Here is a 20,286-nt window from a genome sequence, read left to right on the forward strand (position 1 = left end):
GCCAGGGCTCAGCCAGTCAGTCGTTCATGTTTTACAAGTACTGTAATGGCATTCCTGTTCTAAAGACACTGCACTGCAGGACTGCAAATGTGTGTGTGTGTGTGTGTGTGTACATTCCTGGCTTAACTATATAGGTTAAGAGGCTGTCTAATGCCAAAGATAAGTTGAGAAGAGAACTGTGTGCGTGTGTGTATTTTAGGCAGCATTGTGAATCTATTGTATCAGAGCATTGTAAAGGGCAGGAGGTGAAACAAGAACAAGGCTGACATTTAAGCTGCAGTTTCTAGTCCGGCTGCATGGCAGACTTCACGGCACTATAGTGGCTCAATTACATGTAGTATTTAAAAAAAATAAGCTTTCATTCTTTTATGTAGTTCCAAAATTAGAAATGTATAAAATCTTGACTTTATAGTGGCTGTTTTAATTTAGCTTATCATTATGAAGTAAATGTTGATTGCGCATTATAGCTGTCGAATAATGACACCGTCTGCTTTTTGATGGGGTCCCCATAAGCCTCGCTTTCACTAAGCTATTCTGTCTGCCAACGGGTACGATCTGCTGGAAGAATGAACGCTCAATTACAGCACAAAGCTGTGGAAAACTAAATGCAGTGTGTCCTTTGCATTGTGGACCACTCTTTACAATGAAAGTAGCAAGCACCAACTCCTAAGTGCTAAAAATATAGCCAGATGATGTCATATGGTCATTTGCATATTGATGACATCGTCACACATTCGTGAGGACAGCGTTATCAGCCATTGGTCAGGACGGCGTTATCATCGGTAATCGCTGTATGAGCGCAGTTCAGAGCGGTAAGTGGGCCACACACACAGGGACATCTTTAATAATGAATTTGTCCCCTACCAGGCTCTTTTTCTTTCCATTCCTCATCAACCCCTCACCCCGTACTGACTAAATAACATTCTCCACTTCCTCTGAATGCTTATCAACCATCTCAGTTCAGCAGTAATCTGTCATTATTCTCTCCAGTCTATCAACAAGATGGAGGAAGATGAAAGAAAGAGAGGGAAGGGAAGAAAGAGATAGGAAATAGTGGCAATAGAGGTTTAAAGCAAAGGCTACACAAAGGTGCAAGGCATAGATGGAAAGAGATTGTTGTGTGTGTGTGTGTGCGAGAGAGAGACAGAGAGAGAGAGAGCGTTAAATTGACTGTTTGTTCCCAGTCTGTGTTTCAATCAGACACAGAATAGCCTCTAGCCGTAAAACTTTCCAATTACCTTGAGCAGATGGAGCCTCCGGGGCTCGATTTAGAGGGTTCGAAATGGTTGTTGTTATTTACAGTTATCTGCTATTGACTGTATACCAGGATACATACAGTGTCAGAGAGGGATTCATACTAAAGCTGATATCTCCCTCTTTAATCTTTACCCCATATATCTTTGTATCTCCACTTTTAACACTTCCGTGTCACTGAATCTCCTATTTGGTATCTGACAAAGCACAAGTAATATCTGACTGATCACATCTGGATCAGCAGCAGTCTAGTAGTTCAATGCAAGCTGGTGGGCAGACGGGTATCATGTGGAATCCAGGTTTGATGCCCATGTGAAACCTGGATGAATAAGTCTCCCCTCCCTTAATAACAACTGTGCTCTTGAGCAAAACTCCTAAACCTCAGCGGCTCCCTTTGAGGAGCTCAGTGGCCAACAGTGGAGCTCTGTGGTCGCTTTACGGAGCTCCCATGTATGAATGAGTGCTACTGTGTGATTATGAAACCTGGAAAAGAGCAAAGACACTGTTGACTTTCATGGATAGGACTGTTAAAAAACGTTTTTAGTTTTAGAGGCTCGCAGGATGATTCAAGCACACCCTGAGGAAGTTTAAGGTTTATGTTAAAGCACATAAAAGCTCTTTGTACAGGCCTGGGGGAACCACCGGACAAATTGTTTTGGAGTCACGGGCAAACATGTAGAAGAAGACATGGTTTGTTTATCTAAATATCTATTTTTCAAAGTAGAGTTAGTGTTTTATGTCAAATAAAATTAAGTTAATAATCTGTGAGAATATTAGTTTGAATATAAATGCACGTAGTCCTATTGTTCTGATATCTGTATACTGTCACAGCCCGGCTCAGAGACTGAAACAAGAACAGGGAGACAACGAGCTGGCGGCCAAAAATAAACAATTCATTTGTCTCGCCAAAAACAAGTATCACAATGTTCACAGCAGATTACACCACGACGGCACCAACTGCCACGAGCCCGTCAACCACGGTCTTCCTTTGGCCAACCCAAGGCTGCCGAATGAAGAGGGCTTTTAAAGGCAGAACCACAACGGCTCAGGTGTGGCTCATCCAGCTGACGACCCTCCAATCAGCACCTGTAACAGATCATCGCACACACACACACGCACACACACACACCGAGTGTATGGGAGGAGGGTCGTCACAATACATTTTAAGCAACATGAGGTGGTCGGTGAAAATTCCTCTTGTTTTTAGTGCTAATTAACAAATGTTAATGATGAGGAACATTGTCAACATTATACCTGCTTCACATCAGCATGTCAGCATTATCAGCATGTAAGCGTGCTTGTATTTGAATTTAGTTTGAAGCACCGATAAGCTTAAGTAGCCTCATAGAGCCACTAGCGTGGCTGTAGACTTTTGTCTGTCAATATCCATTTAGCTTTTTTTTTGATTTTCCTTAGAGTTGTCATTGAAGAATCCTGCAATAAATATTGGACAAAGGAAGAGGGGTGTGAGATGTAGGTTCCTGTCGGGAATGACAGGGAAATTTGCAGTCATATGGTACATATCCTAATCACGTCGTCAGGACGTTGTAATTATCATAATTTGTTCAACTCTGGATTGATGACAATATTTCAGTCACAGCCTGCAGATGTAGACTCGCACACACAACCTGGCACGTTTACATTTGTTTTGAATTCTGTCGTTTTCATGGTTGATATCTTTCAACCTTTTTGTCGAATGCTGAGCCAGGAAAAACCTGTCTGGGTTTGTATTTTTGAGGTTGTGCTGTTGTGTGTGTAAGTATACATGTTTCTGTGCACACACTTTTCACCTGTTTCAGTGTGTGGGCACACATGTATGCGTGGGAGTTGTCGGGCAGATCTTTAGCTTCAGTTCCTTCTCAGTGAGCCTCACTAACCTTGAGATGGAAGGATACCGGAGGGAAGAACGGATGCGTGGTGAAAAAAAGAGGAGAAAAAAGGGAGCAGGGGAGGAGCGAGGGAGTGTGTGTTCAGGTGTGGGATACGGCAAGATGGATTGCCCAACCCAATAGGCAATTTATCATTGTCAGAGAGAGAGAGAGAGAGGGGGAGAGAGAGTAGGGAGAGAAAAGAGAGGGAGTGTGAGGGATATTGAAAAGAGAGGAAAGGATGGAGGGTTTGGGGGAAGATAGAAGAAGAAGTAAGTGGAGGACAAAAGGGGTTAAACAGTTGTGAGAGAGAAGCCCAATGAATCATACACTTTATGTACAATCAGATAAACTCTTACAACAGGTTTCTCTGGAAAGGATGAACACAGATCAGGAAAGACTTTAAAGTATAGGGCAGTATACAGTTTTTTCTGCGCAAGAGTGCTTTAATAATGCTGTCCCTGTGTTGCACATTTAGTAAAGCTAGTAATGGATCTTTGATCTGTACAGTGTGTTGGACAGGCCACTAGTGTGTGGAGCATCAAACAAATACTTCAAATGTCTGACTGGCAATAAGAACAGGCATTTTTGTCTCAAGCCCTGATACAAATGGACAAGCCGTTTACAGTCGGTGAAGGTGAATTCAGAGCCTATTTAGACGAATGGTAATTATAACAGTCCTTCTGAACGTTCAATCAAACATCATATTTAGACCGTACAGTTGTGGGAACAACAAATTATCTGTATTTTCACTGTGAGTGGTGTTTCAGAATTATCCTGCAGAGCCACCTGTAACTCCTGCAAATATCCTAAAAAACACATACATAGAATACCTTTTCTCTTAATTTAACGAGCAATGAAGCCCACTACCTCATCTATATTCAAGCACCAGGCAACTGGCTAATTGGCAGCTAGCTAACACACTGAAGTAGATTGTTTCCACATTTGTAGCTTAATTTACAGTGCAGCTCTGATGCAGATGGTGGAGTAATTTAAAAACAGGCAGCAGAGTTTATATGCACTCATTTACAGTCAGGCACCACCATGGATAGCCAGACAATTTAAAAACAGTCACTGGCAAGCAACTTCCACATTAAAAAAACAGGCATTCATTTTAAACAACTATTTAATTTACAGCTGGGCACTGATGGCCAGCTAATAAAAACCAGGCTCCCTTCCAGCCAGCTAGCTCATTTACAGCGTGGCAGGGGGGCTGCTCTGTAGACCTCGCTCTGTACAAGCCTGGGCAAGATTCATAGCTCAGCCTGTTAATGGGAGGGAAGCATTTGCCACACAGAGTGTATATACATACATCATCCACACAGACAGACACACACTCTTAATATGCACAAAGCATAAAGGACAAATACACCAATACAAACACTTTACATAAGAGCATAGCACAGAGAGAGAGAGAGAGAGAGAGAGAGAGAGAGAGAGAGAGAGAGAGAGAGAGAGAGAGAGAGAGACTTAACTGATCTGTCCATAGCATCTGTTTCTAGTGTTTTGTATCCTCTTTGATTGGGTTTAAGATCCCACCACACACATACACACTCATCATATGTGCGTATGTGTTTCCAGTGAGGAAAACACAGCTTCATGGAGCAGAATGTTTGATGAACACTTAACCCAAGATAATCCCAGGCAACGTTCAGACAGCCAATTAATTGTGGTTGTCAATCCCAAACAGTGGCTGCATGAATGTAGCCTCTGGCAGGCTGCAGACCGAAGTCATGTCACAAACATGGTCTGAGGAAGCGCTTCAAAGACTCGCTGAAGGCTTCTTTTAAAGACGTCTACAATGACCCTGCTTCATGAGAGTCGCTTACCCACATCCATTCAAAAGAACTGACATTTCAAAGGGTACTATGATGATCTGTGAAGATCATCAAAGCATGTGGAGCCACTGTCTCATCCTCTGTAAAAGCACCTTCACGCATCAACAATGTCTTCTCAATAAGGAAGAGAAAGTGAAGTGTTTTTGTACATCTTTTATTTGATTGATTATTTACTACAGTGGTTTATGAAAGCTCCTGCAATACTGCATAATTACCTGCCATGGCAGTTTGACTGAGGCTGAAAATTGGCTTGAGCATTTAGAGAGAGAATATCAGAGTGCGATCAATATGAGCAATAGCACAAAAACATCTCTTGGGTGTTATAACCTCTGACACTTGTATTATTACTGACTGATAGTGAGGCCTCACCACACCATTATACAGTGCACTCATGCTGTGCCAGTGTACAAATATGTACACACAAACACACTTTAGATCTCCTGCGAGACAGAATGCAGCAGGTCATTGACATCCCCTATAGCTAGTTCGTTGTGTATGCTAATTCATTTCTGCACTGCTATGGCAACACAAACATTTTAATGTGTTTTGCTCTGTTATTAATATAGCAAGGGAATATAGCAACATCGCAAGGGAGTGTGTGTGCATGTACGCTGATGAAAGTGTGTGTGTGCTCCGTATGCATAAGCGACTTTATGCATGTGTGCCAACATGTGTGTATGTGTGCCTGCAGGTTACCGTTGTGTCCTAACCAATGTAACCCCTACACAAATTATTGGATCAAATGAAGGAATGACCAATTAAAAACGTGATTAAAGGAGATATACCTCAGTGAGAGAGGTCGGGTGCAGGTAAGAGACAGAGAGAGAGAAAGCAAGACAGAGGAAAAGCATTGGGTGAGTTGTTTATCACCGATAGGAAACAGACACCAACAAAATGAAATTCTCGGGAGGCAGTGGCTGGTTTTCTTAATGTCTAGACTCTCACATAAACATGCACATTCTGACATTAATTCCGTTTTCCTTATGAAGTGCACTAACCAGGCACTATTCACCATCATGCATTGCGCTAATGGAAAAATGAGAGAAGCACGAGGGAAGAGAGAGGAGCCAGATAACAGCAGAGACAAGTCCATTAGTTGTGGAGCAAAAATAATATATTTAATGTAGACAGAGCAGCGCTGAAAATATGTATTGATCACTAAAATGCATGTCGGTATTAATTATAGACCAACCAATATTGGCACGTTTTAGTTGCCCCACATTATGGACGTAATTAACAGCACAGAGAAAATGACCCAAGTTATGTTTTTTCATTTTGCAGATGAGCGCACTATAGTCCTCTATATAGTCCACTACATAGAACTAGGGAGTAGTGAATGAGTGAATGATATTGGACGCAGCCCATGACAAATGGTGCATGCGTTTGGATATGGTACGGGAATCTTTGAACTTTTTTGTTACAGGCCACTTTCACTGCCACACCCCATTTGTGCCAGTGGACCATTATCTACATTTTGACTTGTCATGGTAGGAAAAGCACAGGTGAAATTGACAACATTAACGATGGCTCAGTTCCGTTAAGTGTCCCAGTAAGCTATTCCAGTGATTCAGCATGCACAATGTCTCCAAGCGATTATTAATGTTGTTAAATACATCTGTGTTTTTCCTACTATGACGTGTATGAAGTGTCTGCTGTGGAAAAAGTATATAGGCATGAACAAAAACACACTCCTTCACACCCAGACATTCAACCTCTATGCCAAATTTCAGCCAAAACTATGGCTGCCAAAGCGTGGGGAAATTTATGTGGACCGACCGAACGACAGCTGTAGAGCTGTTGGTCACAGCTAAAAACGGGCAATTTCTTTCCTCAGTGCAAGATAAGACATGCATGATGAGTCATCCTGTATGTGGGTTACTCTACAGGTGCGCTTAGTCAATCATCTAGAGCTTGATTGAACACACATGAATCCAATTGCCAGAAGGTCAAGTTATTACAAATACACCAGAATAATACAAATCCATAGCAATGACACATGTTCATTCACACACTGATGTGTTTGATTTCACAACATGAAACCAACTTTCTAATCTCAGCTATGCTTCCTTTCTTCTATTCATCCACACAATCCCTCTCCTTCACTTTGTCCCTCCTTGCTTTCGCTCTGACTCTCCTTCCTTTTCTGTCTGTCTCTCTCCTTTCATTTCAACACGGTCACACTTTTATGATTGAGGCTACATGATGTGGTCGTGCTTTAATCAAGATTTCTAGGGTCAATATGATCACAGATTCATTGTTTTATTGTGAATCATTTATGGCCGATATCATTCACTGTTGGCTCCTGTTGTTAAACACGGTAACTTCAAGCAAAACAGGGATTCAATACATCACATAGTATTCTTTTATATGAACTAACTGTGGTACATTTTAGACTTTTAGTCATGGATGTTTTTGATATTCTTTCTCACGTAGAGTTTATTTATAATGGAAAAAAATGGTTGAAATAGATGTGGGGATTTGAATATGAAATTGCAACTGTGCACATGTCCTCCTGACAATAAGCCCGTGGCTGCAGTGGTGGTTAGTAAATCAAAGCTTGGGTGTTGCGGTGAATTATGTCTCCCTTGCTGATGACAGTTTGACTGCAAGAGCCGCAGTAAATCAAATGTGGAAAAGGCTGGCTGCTCTTAAAGCTCTATTACCTGAATAACGTCTTCTTCATTTATAAACAAGATGCTTCTTCACTTTTGTTATCAATTCACACATAAGATATTAAAAGACTCTAAAATGTAATGGGCAGGTTGTCAGAAGTTTTTGTCATTCGTGCAATTTCAACCAGTTGTCTGTTGACGCCTCGAGCTGACAGAATCACGTTTGGTCCAGTATATTACACACTTTAATGTAGTAGCTGGACATGGGTGCATGACAAGCACCTAATATATAAGAGAGTGAGACAGAAACACCAAAAGAGAGCGACAGTGACAGACACCGTGTGTTTTGGGAGAGATATTGAGAGAGACCTGTGCATGACCTCTGTCAGTGTAACATTTGTCCCACATGTGTGCACATCCATGTGTTTGGTATGTGTGATGTCATTTATAACCTCTGTGTTATTGACCTTGCTCCTGCACAGACATCAGACTCAATCATTCTCACACACGCAGCCACGCACACACACACGCACACACACACACCCCCATCATCATTGCACACCATCATTCTCCATCATGAGACCAATGTGCATGATCATGAGTCACCAACACAATCGCAATTTATCGTATTTATTTCACAGTGTCTTTCAGTTGGTTTCCATTTTTTCATTCTTCGTCGTTTTCTGTCACTTCTGCCTTCTACTGTGTGGGTGTGTGTCCTCTCAGAGCAGGTGCAAGAGACCGCCTGCATCTCTTCCGCATGAATTCACTGATCCCAGACCTGCCGAGAAATACGTGTGTGTTTGCTTACTACAGAGTGTGCTCAGGAGCGAGTTGTGGTGAAATGAATGAGGAGAGAGATGAGAGGAGGTAAATGAGTATGGGGGGGGAGGAGAAAAGGTTTACCTTCCTCAGCCACTCATCTGGAACTGATTACACACACACATACACACATACACACACACACCCACACACACCCGCTTGCAAATAAACCAGTGTCATTCTGGCTATAACTGACGAAGAACGTACTTTGCCTATTTGCGTGTATGTGTGTGTGTGTGTGTGTGTGTGTGTGTATGAAAGGGATGTGTCTTGTCGTGTTTGACAGCCCATTTTTCGGAACCCTTTACCTCCAGTGTGCTGACACACATGCACGCTCAAACACAGAAACAACAGTAATGGACAATGGAAGCAGTCTTTTCTTGTCAAATCACAGTAATAGCATCCTTCTGTCCGACCTAAGAGATGCTGAGGTCACTGATCAGTCAGCTTGGACGTTGTCTTGGTTTCTCTGCCTTCTTTTTCTCTGTCATTCACTTCATCCTTGCACAGTAGAACTGAGGCATTTGTCTGCCCTTGTAGGAGGAAATTAATCTCTCTCTCTCTCTCTCTCTCTCGCTGTCTCTCTCTCACACACGCACACGCACACACACACACACTGTCTGCGGTGCTGAGACTGATTGAGTCACTCACAGAATACTGATGCACTCAGAGGTGAAGAGACGTCTGGAAGAGACGGTTAGATGCGATGAAAAAAGAGAGAGCAGGAAATATAAAGGTTCACAATGACGCATTCCTATCAAACCACAATCTTATCAAACTGTGTAAAAATACTAATGATTATGTTGTAAATCTGATACTGTAAGACTTGGGAAATAGCTTCTAATTAGATTTCTACATTAAACTCACCTGTTTGTGTCACCTCTCTGCATCACTAATGTTCCTCCCTGTCGTCGTCCTGTGCATGGCAGCTACATCCAAGAGCCCCTCACTGAGAGTCAGGTCTGATAAACATGGATAGATGTGTGTGTGTGTGTGTGTGTGTGTGTGTGTGTGTGTGTTTGGACCAGGGTAATGTAAACACACTTAAAGCTTTACTGTTCTACTGAAAGATGGGCTGGAAATAACAAAAATGGAGCATTAGTGGGAAGAGAAATACCGAAATAGGGTCAAAATGAGGGCACAGAGCGAAAGAGAGTATGTGTGTGTGTGTGTGTGTGCGTGTGTGTGTGTGTGTGTGTTGGCTATATTTACCTTTACCCAGTATCAGCAAAAACCCCATCTCTCTTCCCACACTCTCTCTCTTCTTCAAAACCTGTTCAAAACACAGCTCTCCTTTTCCTCTTCATTTCAATCAGGCAGCTTGGCTGCTCCCCAAATCTCAGCTAATTTAGAACAACAAGGCCCTCATCTCAAGGACCGTACACCATGTCCACTTAATTGCTCTTTGGCAGCCTGTCTGCTGTGCATGTGTGATTCAGTGTGTGTGACAGGGATATATAGTGGGGTATAAGAAGCCAGGAGAGATTAAATGTTCCTTTTTATACAGTTGTTTCGGAATAATCTGACTTTTCCAATTCCTTCCAAACAGGAAAATCAGGACTACTATTTGGCATTCATTAGAGGATTCACAATTTACTCATAGTAGGTTATTGTATCTGTCTGAAACACATTTTACATCACTCTTCATTAAATGTTGCTAAAGAAAACAACACTAACACTGGATTCTTACAGTAAAATCATCCATCAAATAAAAATCTCTAACCCTTCTATAACACAATACACTTGTCCTCTTTGTGTTTCAACTGTGTTCCATATTTATTACCACAATACGACGAAACCCACTGCTTCCCTTTAAACCTTTACACACAGACCTGTTGGGCTCACGAGTCTGCGAGTGCATTGGAGTGCACATGTTGCAGCGCTCATCTCCCTATTTTATGGAGAATTATCTCTCCGATTCCATAAGTGGCCACTGGTATACGACATGACATGATGTACTTTTAGTGCAGCTACAATAAAGTTCCCTATTAGAGCAATTTTCTGCCATCTACATGAAAGCTTTTAGTGTCAGCTTCAGAAATGAAGAGAAACGGACTCTTTCCAGAGGGAACATTTTAATCGCACACAAAGAACTCCTTTAGAGCACTGCAAGCTGTTTCTGTCGTCTTTATCACTGGTGTTATCATTGCGGCTCCCTCCCTTAGTGTTAAAAGACACAATTATTGTAACCAGCAGAAAATGTGTCATGACCCCTTGGCTAAGCACAATTATTGAACATACAGGGGAATATTGAATAAATGCATCGATAAATAGTCTGCATTTTAAATCTGCCTCTACTTCAGCTCTCTTTCCTCCAGTCTGCCTCCTGTAATGCGTGTCACTCAGCAAAAATGTGTGTGTGTGTGTGAGTGAGAGAGAGAGAGAGAGAGAGACACACACACACACACACACACACACACTGTTAGCTTGTTATGTAGCCTGAAGTGTGTGTGTGTGCGGGGTCTCATGCCAGCCAGCAATATGTGTGTTTGTATATGCTCGCTTGTGTGTATGTTTAAAAACCACATTCTATTCGTTGTGCTACTTAGTTTGCCTGAGTAACAAGGTAGCCTTCATCCATAAACACACACACACACACACACACACACACACAAACCACTCAGTTGCTCGCCAAGGTTTGAGCTCCTGCCTTGCGTGTGTGTGTGTGTTTGTGTGTGTGTGTGTATCTTGTGGTTTTGTGGTTTGTTGACATAGCCTAGCAGGCAGCCCTCTCATTGAGAGGCTTTACTATTAAATGAAATATTGCTTTGTGTGGACACATACAGACGGTGTATTGATTGAGGGAAGCTAAAAGCCTAGTTATTGATAGAGGCTTATGTGTGTGGCAGACACATACTATATTCACTCTCTTTCTCTCACAGGCTCTCATTACATCATGAGCATTTGGGCCACCAAGGAGGCTGACCACACACCCACATGAATCTAGATCTACAGTTCGGTAGACTTCTGGGAGAACATTAAAATGTTTTTTGCAATAGTGGTGAAGCTGTAGAAGAGGTCAAAGAATCAGTTAATCATATAAAACCATGGAAACAGGTGATGGGATGTATGTTGGCAAGAAAGCTGCCTGTTCAGTCAATTATACCCACAGGTCCCTCTGTTTTTCTGTCTTCCCTGGCAATCATCTGTCTCTCTATCTTCATGTCTGATTATCTAAATCTGCTGAGAGATAACTCGCGTCCATCACATGCCTATTGATCGGACGCGCATACACATGCTTCATAACTCATGTATTGATTAAGCTTCACGAAACAAAGAGTGCCTTCCCATCACTTTGATTAATACTGCACATGCACAACCTCTTCCCTGGCACAATGCACTGTTTCGAATAAAAGCCTCAGTATGTTGAACAACTGGTTAGAGAAATGCATTTACTAGTAGGGATGGACATGTGTAATTGGCTGTTGTTTTTATGCTATTATTCTGACACATCATATGTTAACGGTTTAACTGTTGTCTTTTTTTGTTGTTGTTCAATTCATCAAATTGAAAATGCAGCTGTAAAGGTGGAATATTTTCTAGGCTCACTGTTTTTGAGAAGATGGTGATCGTAATGGCTCTGTTTTTGAGACGCAGAAGCGCTTGGTAATAGCGGCCAGTCAAGAGAAAGCTGTTTCAGAAAACGATTTTATGTCATCTGTATGGAGGATTGTTCACAGAATAACATAAAGTAACAAAAAAAGTGACACTTTTTATTCTTGTGGAGACTGTCTTTACTGTCTAACCCAAGTTAAAATAGCATGAAATTATTTTTATATGTAACCATACACTCAGTTTGCTGTATCTATCACTTGTGCAGAAAGGAGCGAGGGCCTACACAGATACCTGGCCTTAGTGTTGCAGAAGAGGTAGGCTGGTTGAACGCAGGAAGATAATTACAGTTATCAAGTGAGCTACCACAGAGGGTTTGATGAGATAGAGTTCATAAGCAGACACACGCTCGCTGATAATACGTTAATGCTACACCTACACTGACAATTAGCCCACAATGTCATTTAAATCCCACGATGAATCTAAAGGGCCTCGAGTAAAGTAAAGTCAGACTTTTATAAGGAAAAACTATTTCTTTTCAATGACTTTTTGTCAAATAAAGTGCTTCATGCCTTGTGGAAAAAACTGAGAAAATATTTTCAAGGGGGTCAAATGAGCTTTAGACACAGATGTGTATCAGGGTGTGTTCGTGTGTTTTGCTTGTTAACTTTGATATTTAGACCAGAGAGTCGTGGCAGGAGGTTTAGAGCAGCTTTGCTCCGTGCGAGTGGCTCCAATTAGTCTGGAAAAACACAGGCCCACGTCCACACATAACACATACCTGTACACGCACATGCATTCATGCGTACAGGCACAGATAACAGCGCAAACTAATTGGGACAAATTTCCGCACACAAGAAAGCACAGTGATTGCTCACACACACGCATACACACAACTTCACCAGCCAAGCACTGACAGAGAGACAGAGGGAAACACAGTGGACCAACATAAGGGGACAAAAGAGAGAGAATTATACATGTACTTCTTTTTTGTTATTCTTTTTTTCTGTTTCGATATTTTATCCAAATGAAAAAGAAGATTGCATTTGTGGTTTGTGTCACACTTTTAAAAAATAACTTTTTTGAATGTTGATATTTGGCCATTCATGGGAAGCAGCAAGCCTGGCAGTCTGTACTCACCAGAAAAGGTGAATTTGCCAGAATTAAAACAGCCTCCCACATTCACATATGTGCATACTCACTGCAGCTTCATATTGACTGTTGTGTCAAGAGTCCATTCCGGTAGCAGCACATATGTGAAGGTGGTGAAAGTGGAACAACTGTAGTCGTGGGAGTGTTTGGGAGCTGTTTGAGCCTTAAATGAATTGACCATGACATCTTGATGAAGAAAAGCAATGCACCAGAAAAGTTGGCACTTTCTGCACACTGTGACCAATCTTATAATACTACAAACCACTTACACATGATCTTACGCTTTGGGCAGCCTCTACAGTCCATTACTTTGGACAGTTGTGCATATAAGGGGTCCTATTTCTGTGGCACTCAGATCTTTTGTTTTTTTCCAGACCAGGAAATTCATCTGAAACTATTGTCAGAGCAACAAGGTCTTATGCTTAAACCTGCAAAAAGTGCAGCTTATTAACAGTTATCTGAATCAGGACCAAGTCGTTTTGGGGCGAAGCCCATACTTGCATCATTTTGAAATACAAAGGCTGGCTTTCTTTAGAGTTATGATAAAAGAGTGATTTTATGAATATGATTTTAGAAGAGGACATGCAGGTTATTGAGAAATCATTATGATCGGTTGTGAGTAAAAATAAATAAACTCAACTAAAAGACTACTAAAAAAATGTTCATACAATTAAATTATCTTTTTGAAGGCAGGGTTGGTAATCTTCTTCAAAAACATTTATGATCTTTTTTTTTAAATTCTCATTAAAGTAGTTTCTATTGCCATTTTATGGGAACTAAATTTAATTTGGCTAGAAATTGAAGATCAAGCAATAATTATTTTTTCTTGAATGAAAAATGACTTCTGTTTGAGCTTTTATATTGTCAGTATTTATTGCACCATGATTTTTTACAGATGATTAAAAGATGCAAAGTCACATCATGCACTTATCCCACACAATATCAGGCTGTACTGTAGAAAAATGCAGAGAGAGAGAGAGAGAGAGAGAGAGAGAGAGAGAGAGAGAGAGTGCATGTGTGTGTGTGCATTTTTATGTGTGGACTTGCTTTTGCATGTCCTTCTCTGGGTGTGTGTGTGTCTCTCTACACATCTTCCCCAAGGCTATAAGGCTGTTTCTTGGATTTTCTATAAATATTCATAGTCATGATTTGTTCAACATGCCTATCATTTCTCCTCTCTTCTCCTCTCCTCTCCTCTCCTCTCCTCTCCTCTCCTCTCAATTTTCTTTAGATACATTCTCCAGTGCAGCTCAAAACATGCTGCTCTTGCTTCATATTATTCTCATTCAATCCTCCAGACATCAGTATAAATCTTGGCTTTCTGTTTCTCTCTTTTCAGGATCCCTCCTTCTCTCTCCTCCTTCATGATAAGCTTCAGGTGCCCAACAGTTCTTGGCGGGCGTGGAACGAACGTGACAGTCGCTGTGACGTCTGCGCCACCCACCTCACGCAGCTCAAACAGGAAGCCGTGCGAATGGTCCTCACTCTTGACCAGTGGGATTTGTCTCCCCCCTCTTCGCCGCCGGCCCTCATTGGACGATATGGATCTCAAGGACCGGGTCCAATGGGAGCATCTGGAGCACCAGGAGGTCCTGGTTCACGGGAGTGGATTCCTGATTTTCTTCCTTCCTCTTCTTCTTCAGCTGTTGCTGCCGCTTCACACTCGTCCTCCCAGTCACCTTCCCCAAGTCCCAGCCAGACCCCAACGCCCAGCCCGAGCCACGGACCATCCAACCCCAGCCATGGGAGTCCCTCCATGGGACAAACGTCCAGCTGTGCTCCCACAAACCCACAACCTCAAGGCCCAGGGCACAGATCGGGATCCAAGCCCAGTTCCCTGGGGCTTGGAGGTGGGGTGGACAGAAGGAATGGATCCCCCAGTTCAGGCAAAGCTGTTGCCCAACCAGTGACGAGAGTAAACAGCCCTGGCAATAACAGTGGTAACGGAAGTGGAGCAGTACTGAGTACAACAGCTCTGCAGGCCCATCAGCACCTGAACCGAACTAATGGAGGAGTTACACTCTATCCGTACCAGGTAAGCTACCTATAGAGGTGTGTGTACGTGTGCGTGTGTCGGGGGGGGGGGGTTAATGTAAATGATAATATTTTAGGTCTTTTTAGGACTAGAGTAAGGGTTAAGGTTAGGTTTAGCTTCAGGTTAAGGTAAGGGTTGAGGATATAATTAGGCTGGTAGCGGTTATGGTTCGGGTAAACTTTAGAAAATGTATGGTCGTCAATGTAATGTCCCCAAAAGGACTGTGTGTGTGTGGGTGTGTGTGTGTGTGTGTGGGTGTGTGTGTGTGTGCGTGCGTGCGTGTGTGTGTGTGTGCGTGTGTGTGCGTGTGTGTGTGTGACACACATAAAATCTGTATAACTACTTCTCCCAAGAGGACATTGCAAATATTACCATGGAAACTGAATAAATGAATTCGGGTCTTATATGATTACAACAAATGGTAACAGGCTACCAGCGTGCAGATTAATTTATCTTTTGAGTCTGACGGCATTAAGGCAGGTCAGGAACAACATTTCCATGTTTCGGCTTGTAGGTGTAACTGCCTTCTGTAATGTGACCTTGTTAGCTATCAACCACTGACAATACCTGACTTCTGAGATAATGTGTTCAACATAAACATGCAGGCTCCTATCTTCTATTCTAGTCTCCTGTAGACTAGCAGGGACTGACAGATGACAGACAGTCTGTAGCGCTTTAAACATATATTCCTCCCCAACAGTTGAAGTGCTCATTGAAGCGACAAACTGAAGAAAAGTCTTTCCTTTGTAGCTGGCAGGAATCAATTAAAATCTAAAACTGCTAAGAGACCTTGTGAAGTTTGTTTTCCCCCATAAGACCTCCCCATGAGGACACGATAATCAACTTAGAATTCTTGGATTTGATAACCATCTGGTATCGAGGGGGAAGCTAAATATCCTCTTCAACTGCAGCAAGGTAGGACACAAAGTATTGAGTCAAGGCGACGCAAACGGCACAAAATTGAAAATGAAAATGGAGATAATGGAGATAAAAGAAGAGGTTTTTGTAGAAGACAGGAAGAGAGGGATCATGAGCAGACAAGAGAGGAAGATGGTAGGAGGGACAAAAGCCTCGGGTGATGTGTGGTCTCGAGGTGTACGGAGGGAGGCAGGAGAGCTGAGACTGCAGGGGAGATCCAGAGGTGTAAGCGTGTGTATGTGTTAACATGTGTGTATGAATGTGTTCTACAGATGTAATAATTCATACAGTGATAATTAGAACTCTGGGGACTCTATGTCACACACCCCCAGTACCCCTTCACTCTTTCGCTCTCATTCACTCTCTCACGCACGCGCACACACACACACACACACACACACACACACACACACACACACACACACACACACACACACACACACACACACACACACACACACACACCTTATTCCTTATTTTTCTCTCCCCTATTATTTCTCCACTTTGTTTCATACCCCCCCCAATACTGTTTCCCTGTCCCTCTTAATATTTGTATCCAGTGCCTGACTTGAGTCCGATGCAGAGACATGGAGTCGTAGGTGGAAATGACTTTCTACAATCTCTTGAATTCATTATCTTGTCCGACTGGTCAGGAATAAATTAAGCAGAAGAGCCTTCATGTATTCTGGTCTGTCTTTGTAGGATTGACAGTGTGAATTATCGAATCAATTTAAATTTGGCAAAAGAGAAATGCTCTTTCAGATTTTAAGAATGATTCTACTTCTTTTTGTTTATATGATTTTTTTTCTCTTCCAAGATTGTTGAATGGCCTCATGTTGTTGGTCAGCAACAGTCATGAGTGTGTTGATTTTTTTCATGTTTCCTTTGATATTGCTTTTCATAATATCACATTGTTTAGATGACTTAACACAGTTATCTAGCAAGAAAGAAAACAGAAATAATGTCTCACACTTCCTGTTTTTCCTCAGCATGTATTTGTTTTGTTGTTTAGATTCATACATGTTTTAGAATATTTGAGTGTGTGACTATGACTGTTGTCGAATTGTCTTTTTTGCTTAGAAAGGTTCCTATCTGAGTGAAATGACCAGGAAGGATGTAAGTGGCAGCCATGATAGGATGTTGGTTAAATTCTCTAAATGCTAAGGAAAGGTGCCTTAATGCTTCCTTTTTTATCTCCTTTAGCATAGGGTACACTAGACTATCCACTAGACATAGGACATCATTTGTGCGACTGTGTGAGTGTATTTACTTGTGGACTCGTATTTCTGTGGTCTGTATTTGAGTCAGTCACCTGTGCTGGGAGGTGTAAAATGTTAGCAAGTCTGAGTGTTTGTGCTGAGACTTTGACAGTAATGGTGTTTCAGCAGGAAAGGAGAAACTGAGCACGATAATAAATCACCCTTGTTTAGACTCACCCATGAGAGAGGAAGAGAAGGGGGAGGAGCTGAGCAGAGAGATTATCAAAAGATGCAAAAAAGATGAAAGCAGAAACAGAGAGAAAGATAGAGAGGATGAAGAGAAGTTTAGAGAGATGGGTTTAGAATAAGAGAGAATAAGAGACGTTTTAAAACATCAGGGTAACTAGACACATTGCTGAGATGACCAGCAAACCGCTACACTTTATTTGTTTTTTTTGCAAGAGAATTGGATATTGTTGCTTTACCACTGCTTTCTTGTTGTACAGCACAAAACATCAAAGACTGCTGTTCATGTTGGAGCATCAGTGGAGCGTTCAGAGGGTCTTCTAATGGCAGACGACAAATCTCTTCCAACATATTCAAGCTCTTCAGCAAAGCCAAAGAGAAACAACAGCAGGGAACATTAGTATAGGGTCTAAGTTGAAACTCTTTTCACAGGTAGCACAACAAAAGACAGAGAGGAGGACGTAGAGGTAAGCAGAGACCAGAAGCAACCTCTCTGCCAGTGTAGCCGACATTAAGATCTTGCTGGGTCAGCAATCTAAGAGGTCCACATTTTATATTTATTAGGACTTTTCTTTTCGGTCCCACATGGAAAATGCTGAATCAGTCAGAACAAGGAAGACTGATTATAACAGACTGGGTGTGAATCTGCCAGGTAGCTTACTGGGATCAGTGAGACTAGGGGCTACAAACATTTTCAAATAAATTCATGATAAATTCTTGAGGTAGTCTCTCTCTCTCTCTCTCTCTCTCTCTCTCTCTCTCTCTCTCTCTCTCTCTCTCTCTCTCTCTCTCTCTCTCTCTCTCTCTCTCTCTCTCTCTCTCTCTCTCGGGAGTGAGCGTGTGTGAGTGAGTCGCTGAGTGAGAGGTTTTTTACGGTAATTTTTTTTCCCCCTTAGTTATGTATGATTAATTTAATGTGGTTTAGTGGTTGGTGTTCACTTTAGTTTAGTTTTGTTCTTTGTGCTTTTGTTGGGGGAGTTTGTCTACCTCATTCGGGACGTTTTGGAGGTCTCCAGCTCTTTGGGTGTCGACACTGGTCTGATGTCTCTAGATCAGGAAAAGGCTTTTGACCGTGTTGAACACAGCTTCCTCTGGACAGTTATGGGGAAGTTTGGGTTCAGCGCTGGCTTCATAGCTAAGATCAAGGTGTTGTACAATGAGGTTGAGTGTGTGCTGAAGATAAACGGCAGTCTGTGTGCTCCTTTTAGAGTGGGTAGAGGGGTCCGGCAGGGTTGTGCCCTGTCCGGGATGCTCTATGCACTCTCCCTGGAGCCCCTCCTCATCAAGATACGCTCTAGCTTGCAGGGGCTGGTTTTACCTGGTTTTAGTAAGAACATGATTTTATCTGCGTATGCTGATGATATTGTTGTTTTTATTAAGGACCAGAGGGATGCAGACCTTTTAACGAACATTGTGGGGGTTTTTAGCAGGACATCGGCAGCGAGGGTGAACTGGAGGAAAAGCGAGGCCCTCGCTGTCGGTGAATGGCGTGGCGGCCTCCCAGTTCTCCCCCAGAGCCTTGTGTGGAGGAAGGACGGTTTTATATACCTGGGGATACATCTTGGGCAAGAGAACATGGTCCAGAAGAACTGGGAGGGCGTCACAGAAAAGATTGAGGGGAAACTTTCCAGGTGGAAGTGGCTGCTCCCTCAGATGTCTTTTAAAGGTAGGGTACTGGTGGTAAACAATCTCATAGCATCCCAACTGTGGCACCGACTAACCTGCCTAGACCCTCCCTCAGGTTTTTTAGCCGACATACAGAGGAAAATGGTGGATTTGTTTTGGGAGGGTCTACACTGGGTGCCACAGGGGGTGCTGTTTTTAGCCAGAGAGGAGGGGGGACAGGGCCTCGTCCACCTAGCCAGCCGGACGGCCACTTTTAGACTCCAGTTTTTACAGAAATACCTCACAAGTCCGGAAGGTTTAGTGTGGCGAGATGTGGCCAGCTGCATCCTCAGGCGTGCAAATAACCTGGGGCTGGATACTGCTCTGTTTTTAATTGATTCTAGTATTTTAAAGTTAAGTGGGTTGCCTCCGTTTTATCAGGGTGTTTTTAAGTCTTGGGCCCTTTTTACTCGGAAGAGGTGCCCACAGTCTAACTCTCTGTACTGGTTGCTGAGAGAACCTTTGATTCACAGGGCCAAGCTGGACATCAGCAGCAGCGTCACCCCTGGCCTGACGGGGGCGCTGCTGAGGTCACGAGCCCTGTGCCTGCAGCAGCTGGTGGATGCAGTGGGGCCGACGCTGAGCGATGCCCCGGCCCTGGGCTCTCTACTGGGTCTGCAGTCTGTCCGGGTGGCGAGGAGGCTCCTGGAGCTGTGGAGGCAGAGGCTGAACTGGAAGGAGAGGAGCCTCCTCATGGACTACAGCCGAGGAGTTGAGCCGGACCCTGCAGACCCGTTCCCTGATATCCCCCTGAGCACGGGGCTAGGGGAACTCACCGGCCCCCTGCTCGCTACGACGTGCCCGGAGACTCTGACATTACACAAGGCAGACAAGAAGACGCTGTATTTTAATTGTGTCAAGAGCACAAACAGGTCTGGACTGTGCAACCGGCGCCCCACTGTGTGGTCAGGCAGACTGGGACAAGGCGGGCCTGGCCCACAGTGGAGGATTTTATACAAGCCTCCCCTGAAGAAACAGACTGCCGACCTCCAGTGGAGGATTTTACACGGTGCTGTCGCCTCCAACGCTTTTATTTCGGTTCTTAATCCCACTGTTTTGAGCTGTTGCCCCTTCTGCGGTCTCCGGGAGACTATCTACCATGTTTTTACTGAGTGTAAGAGGCTC

General features: G+C 43.0%; 1 protein-coding gene across 1 annotated transcript in view; it reads left to right on the plus strand.

Annotated features, from left to right (window-relative positions):
* kif26ba (kinesin family member 26Ba) overlaps positions 1–20,286 on the plus strand; it is a gene marked incomplete at both ends in the record, with an annotated part of 87,495 nt that overhangs the window by 14,515 nt on the left and 52,694 nt on the right. The window contains one exon of the mRNA XM_079292521.1: positions 14,438–15,133. Coding sequence (XP_079148647.1) covers positions 14,438–15,133 — 696 coding nt within the window. The remainder of the gene's footprint in view (positions 1–14,437; positions 15,134–20,286) is intronic.

The sequence above is a fragment of the Melanostigma gelatinosum genome (assembly GCF_949748355.1).
Source record: "Melanostigma gelatinosum genome assembly, chromosome: 2".
Taxonomy (NCBI): domain Eukaryota; kingdom Metazoa; phylum Chordata; class Actinopteri; order Perciformes; family Zoarcidae; genus Melanostigma; species Melanostigma gelatinosum.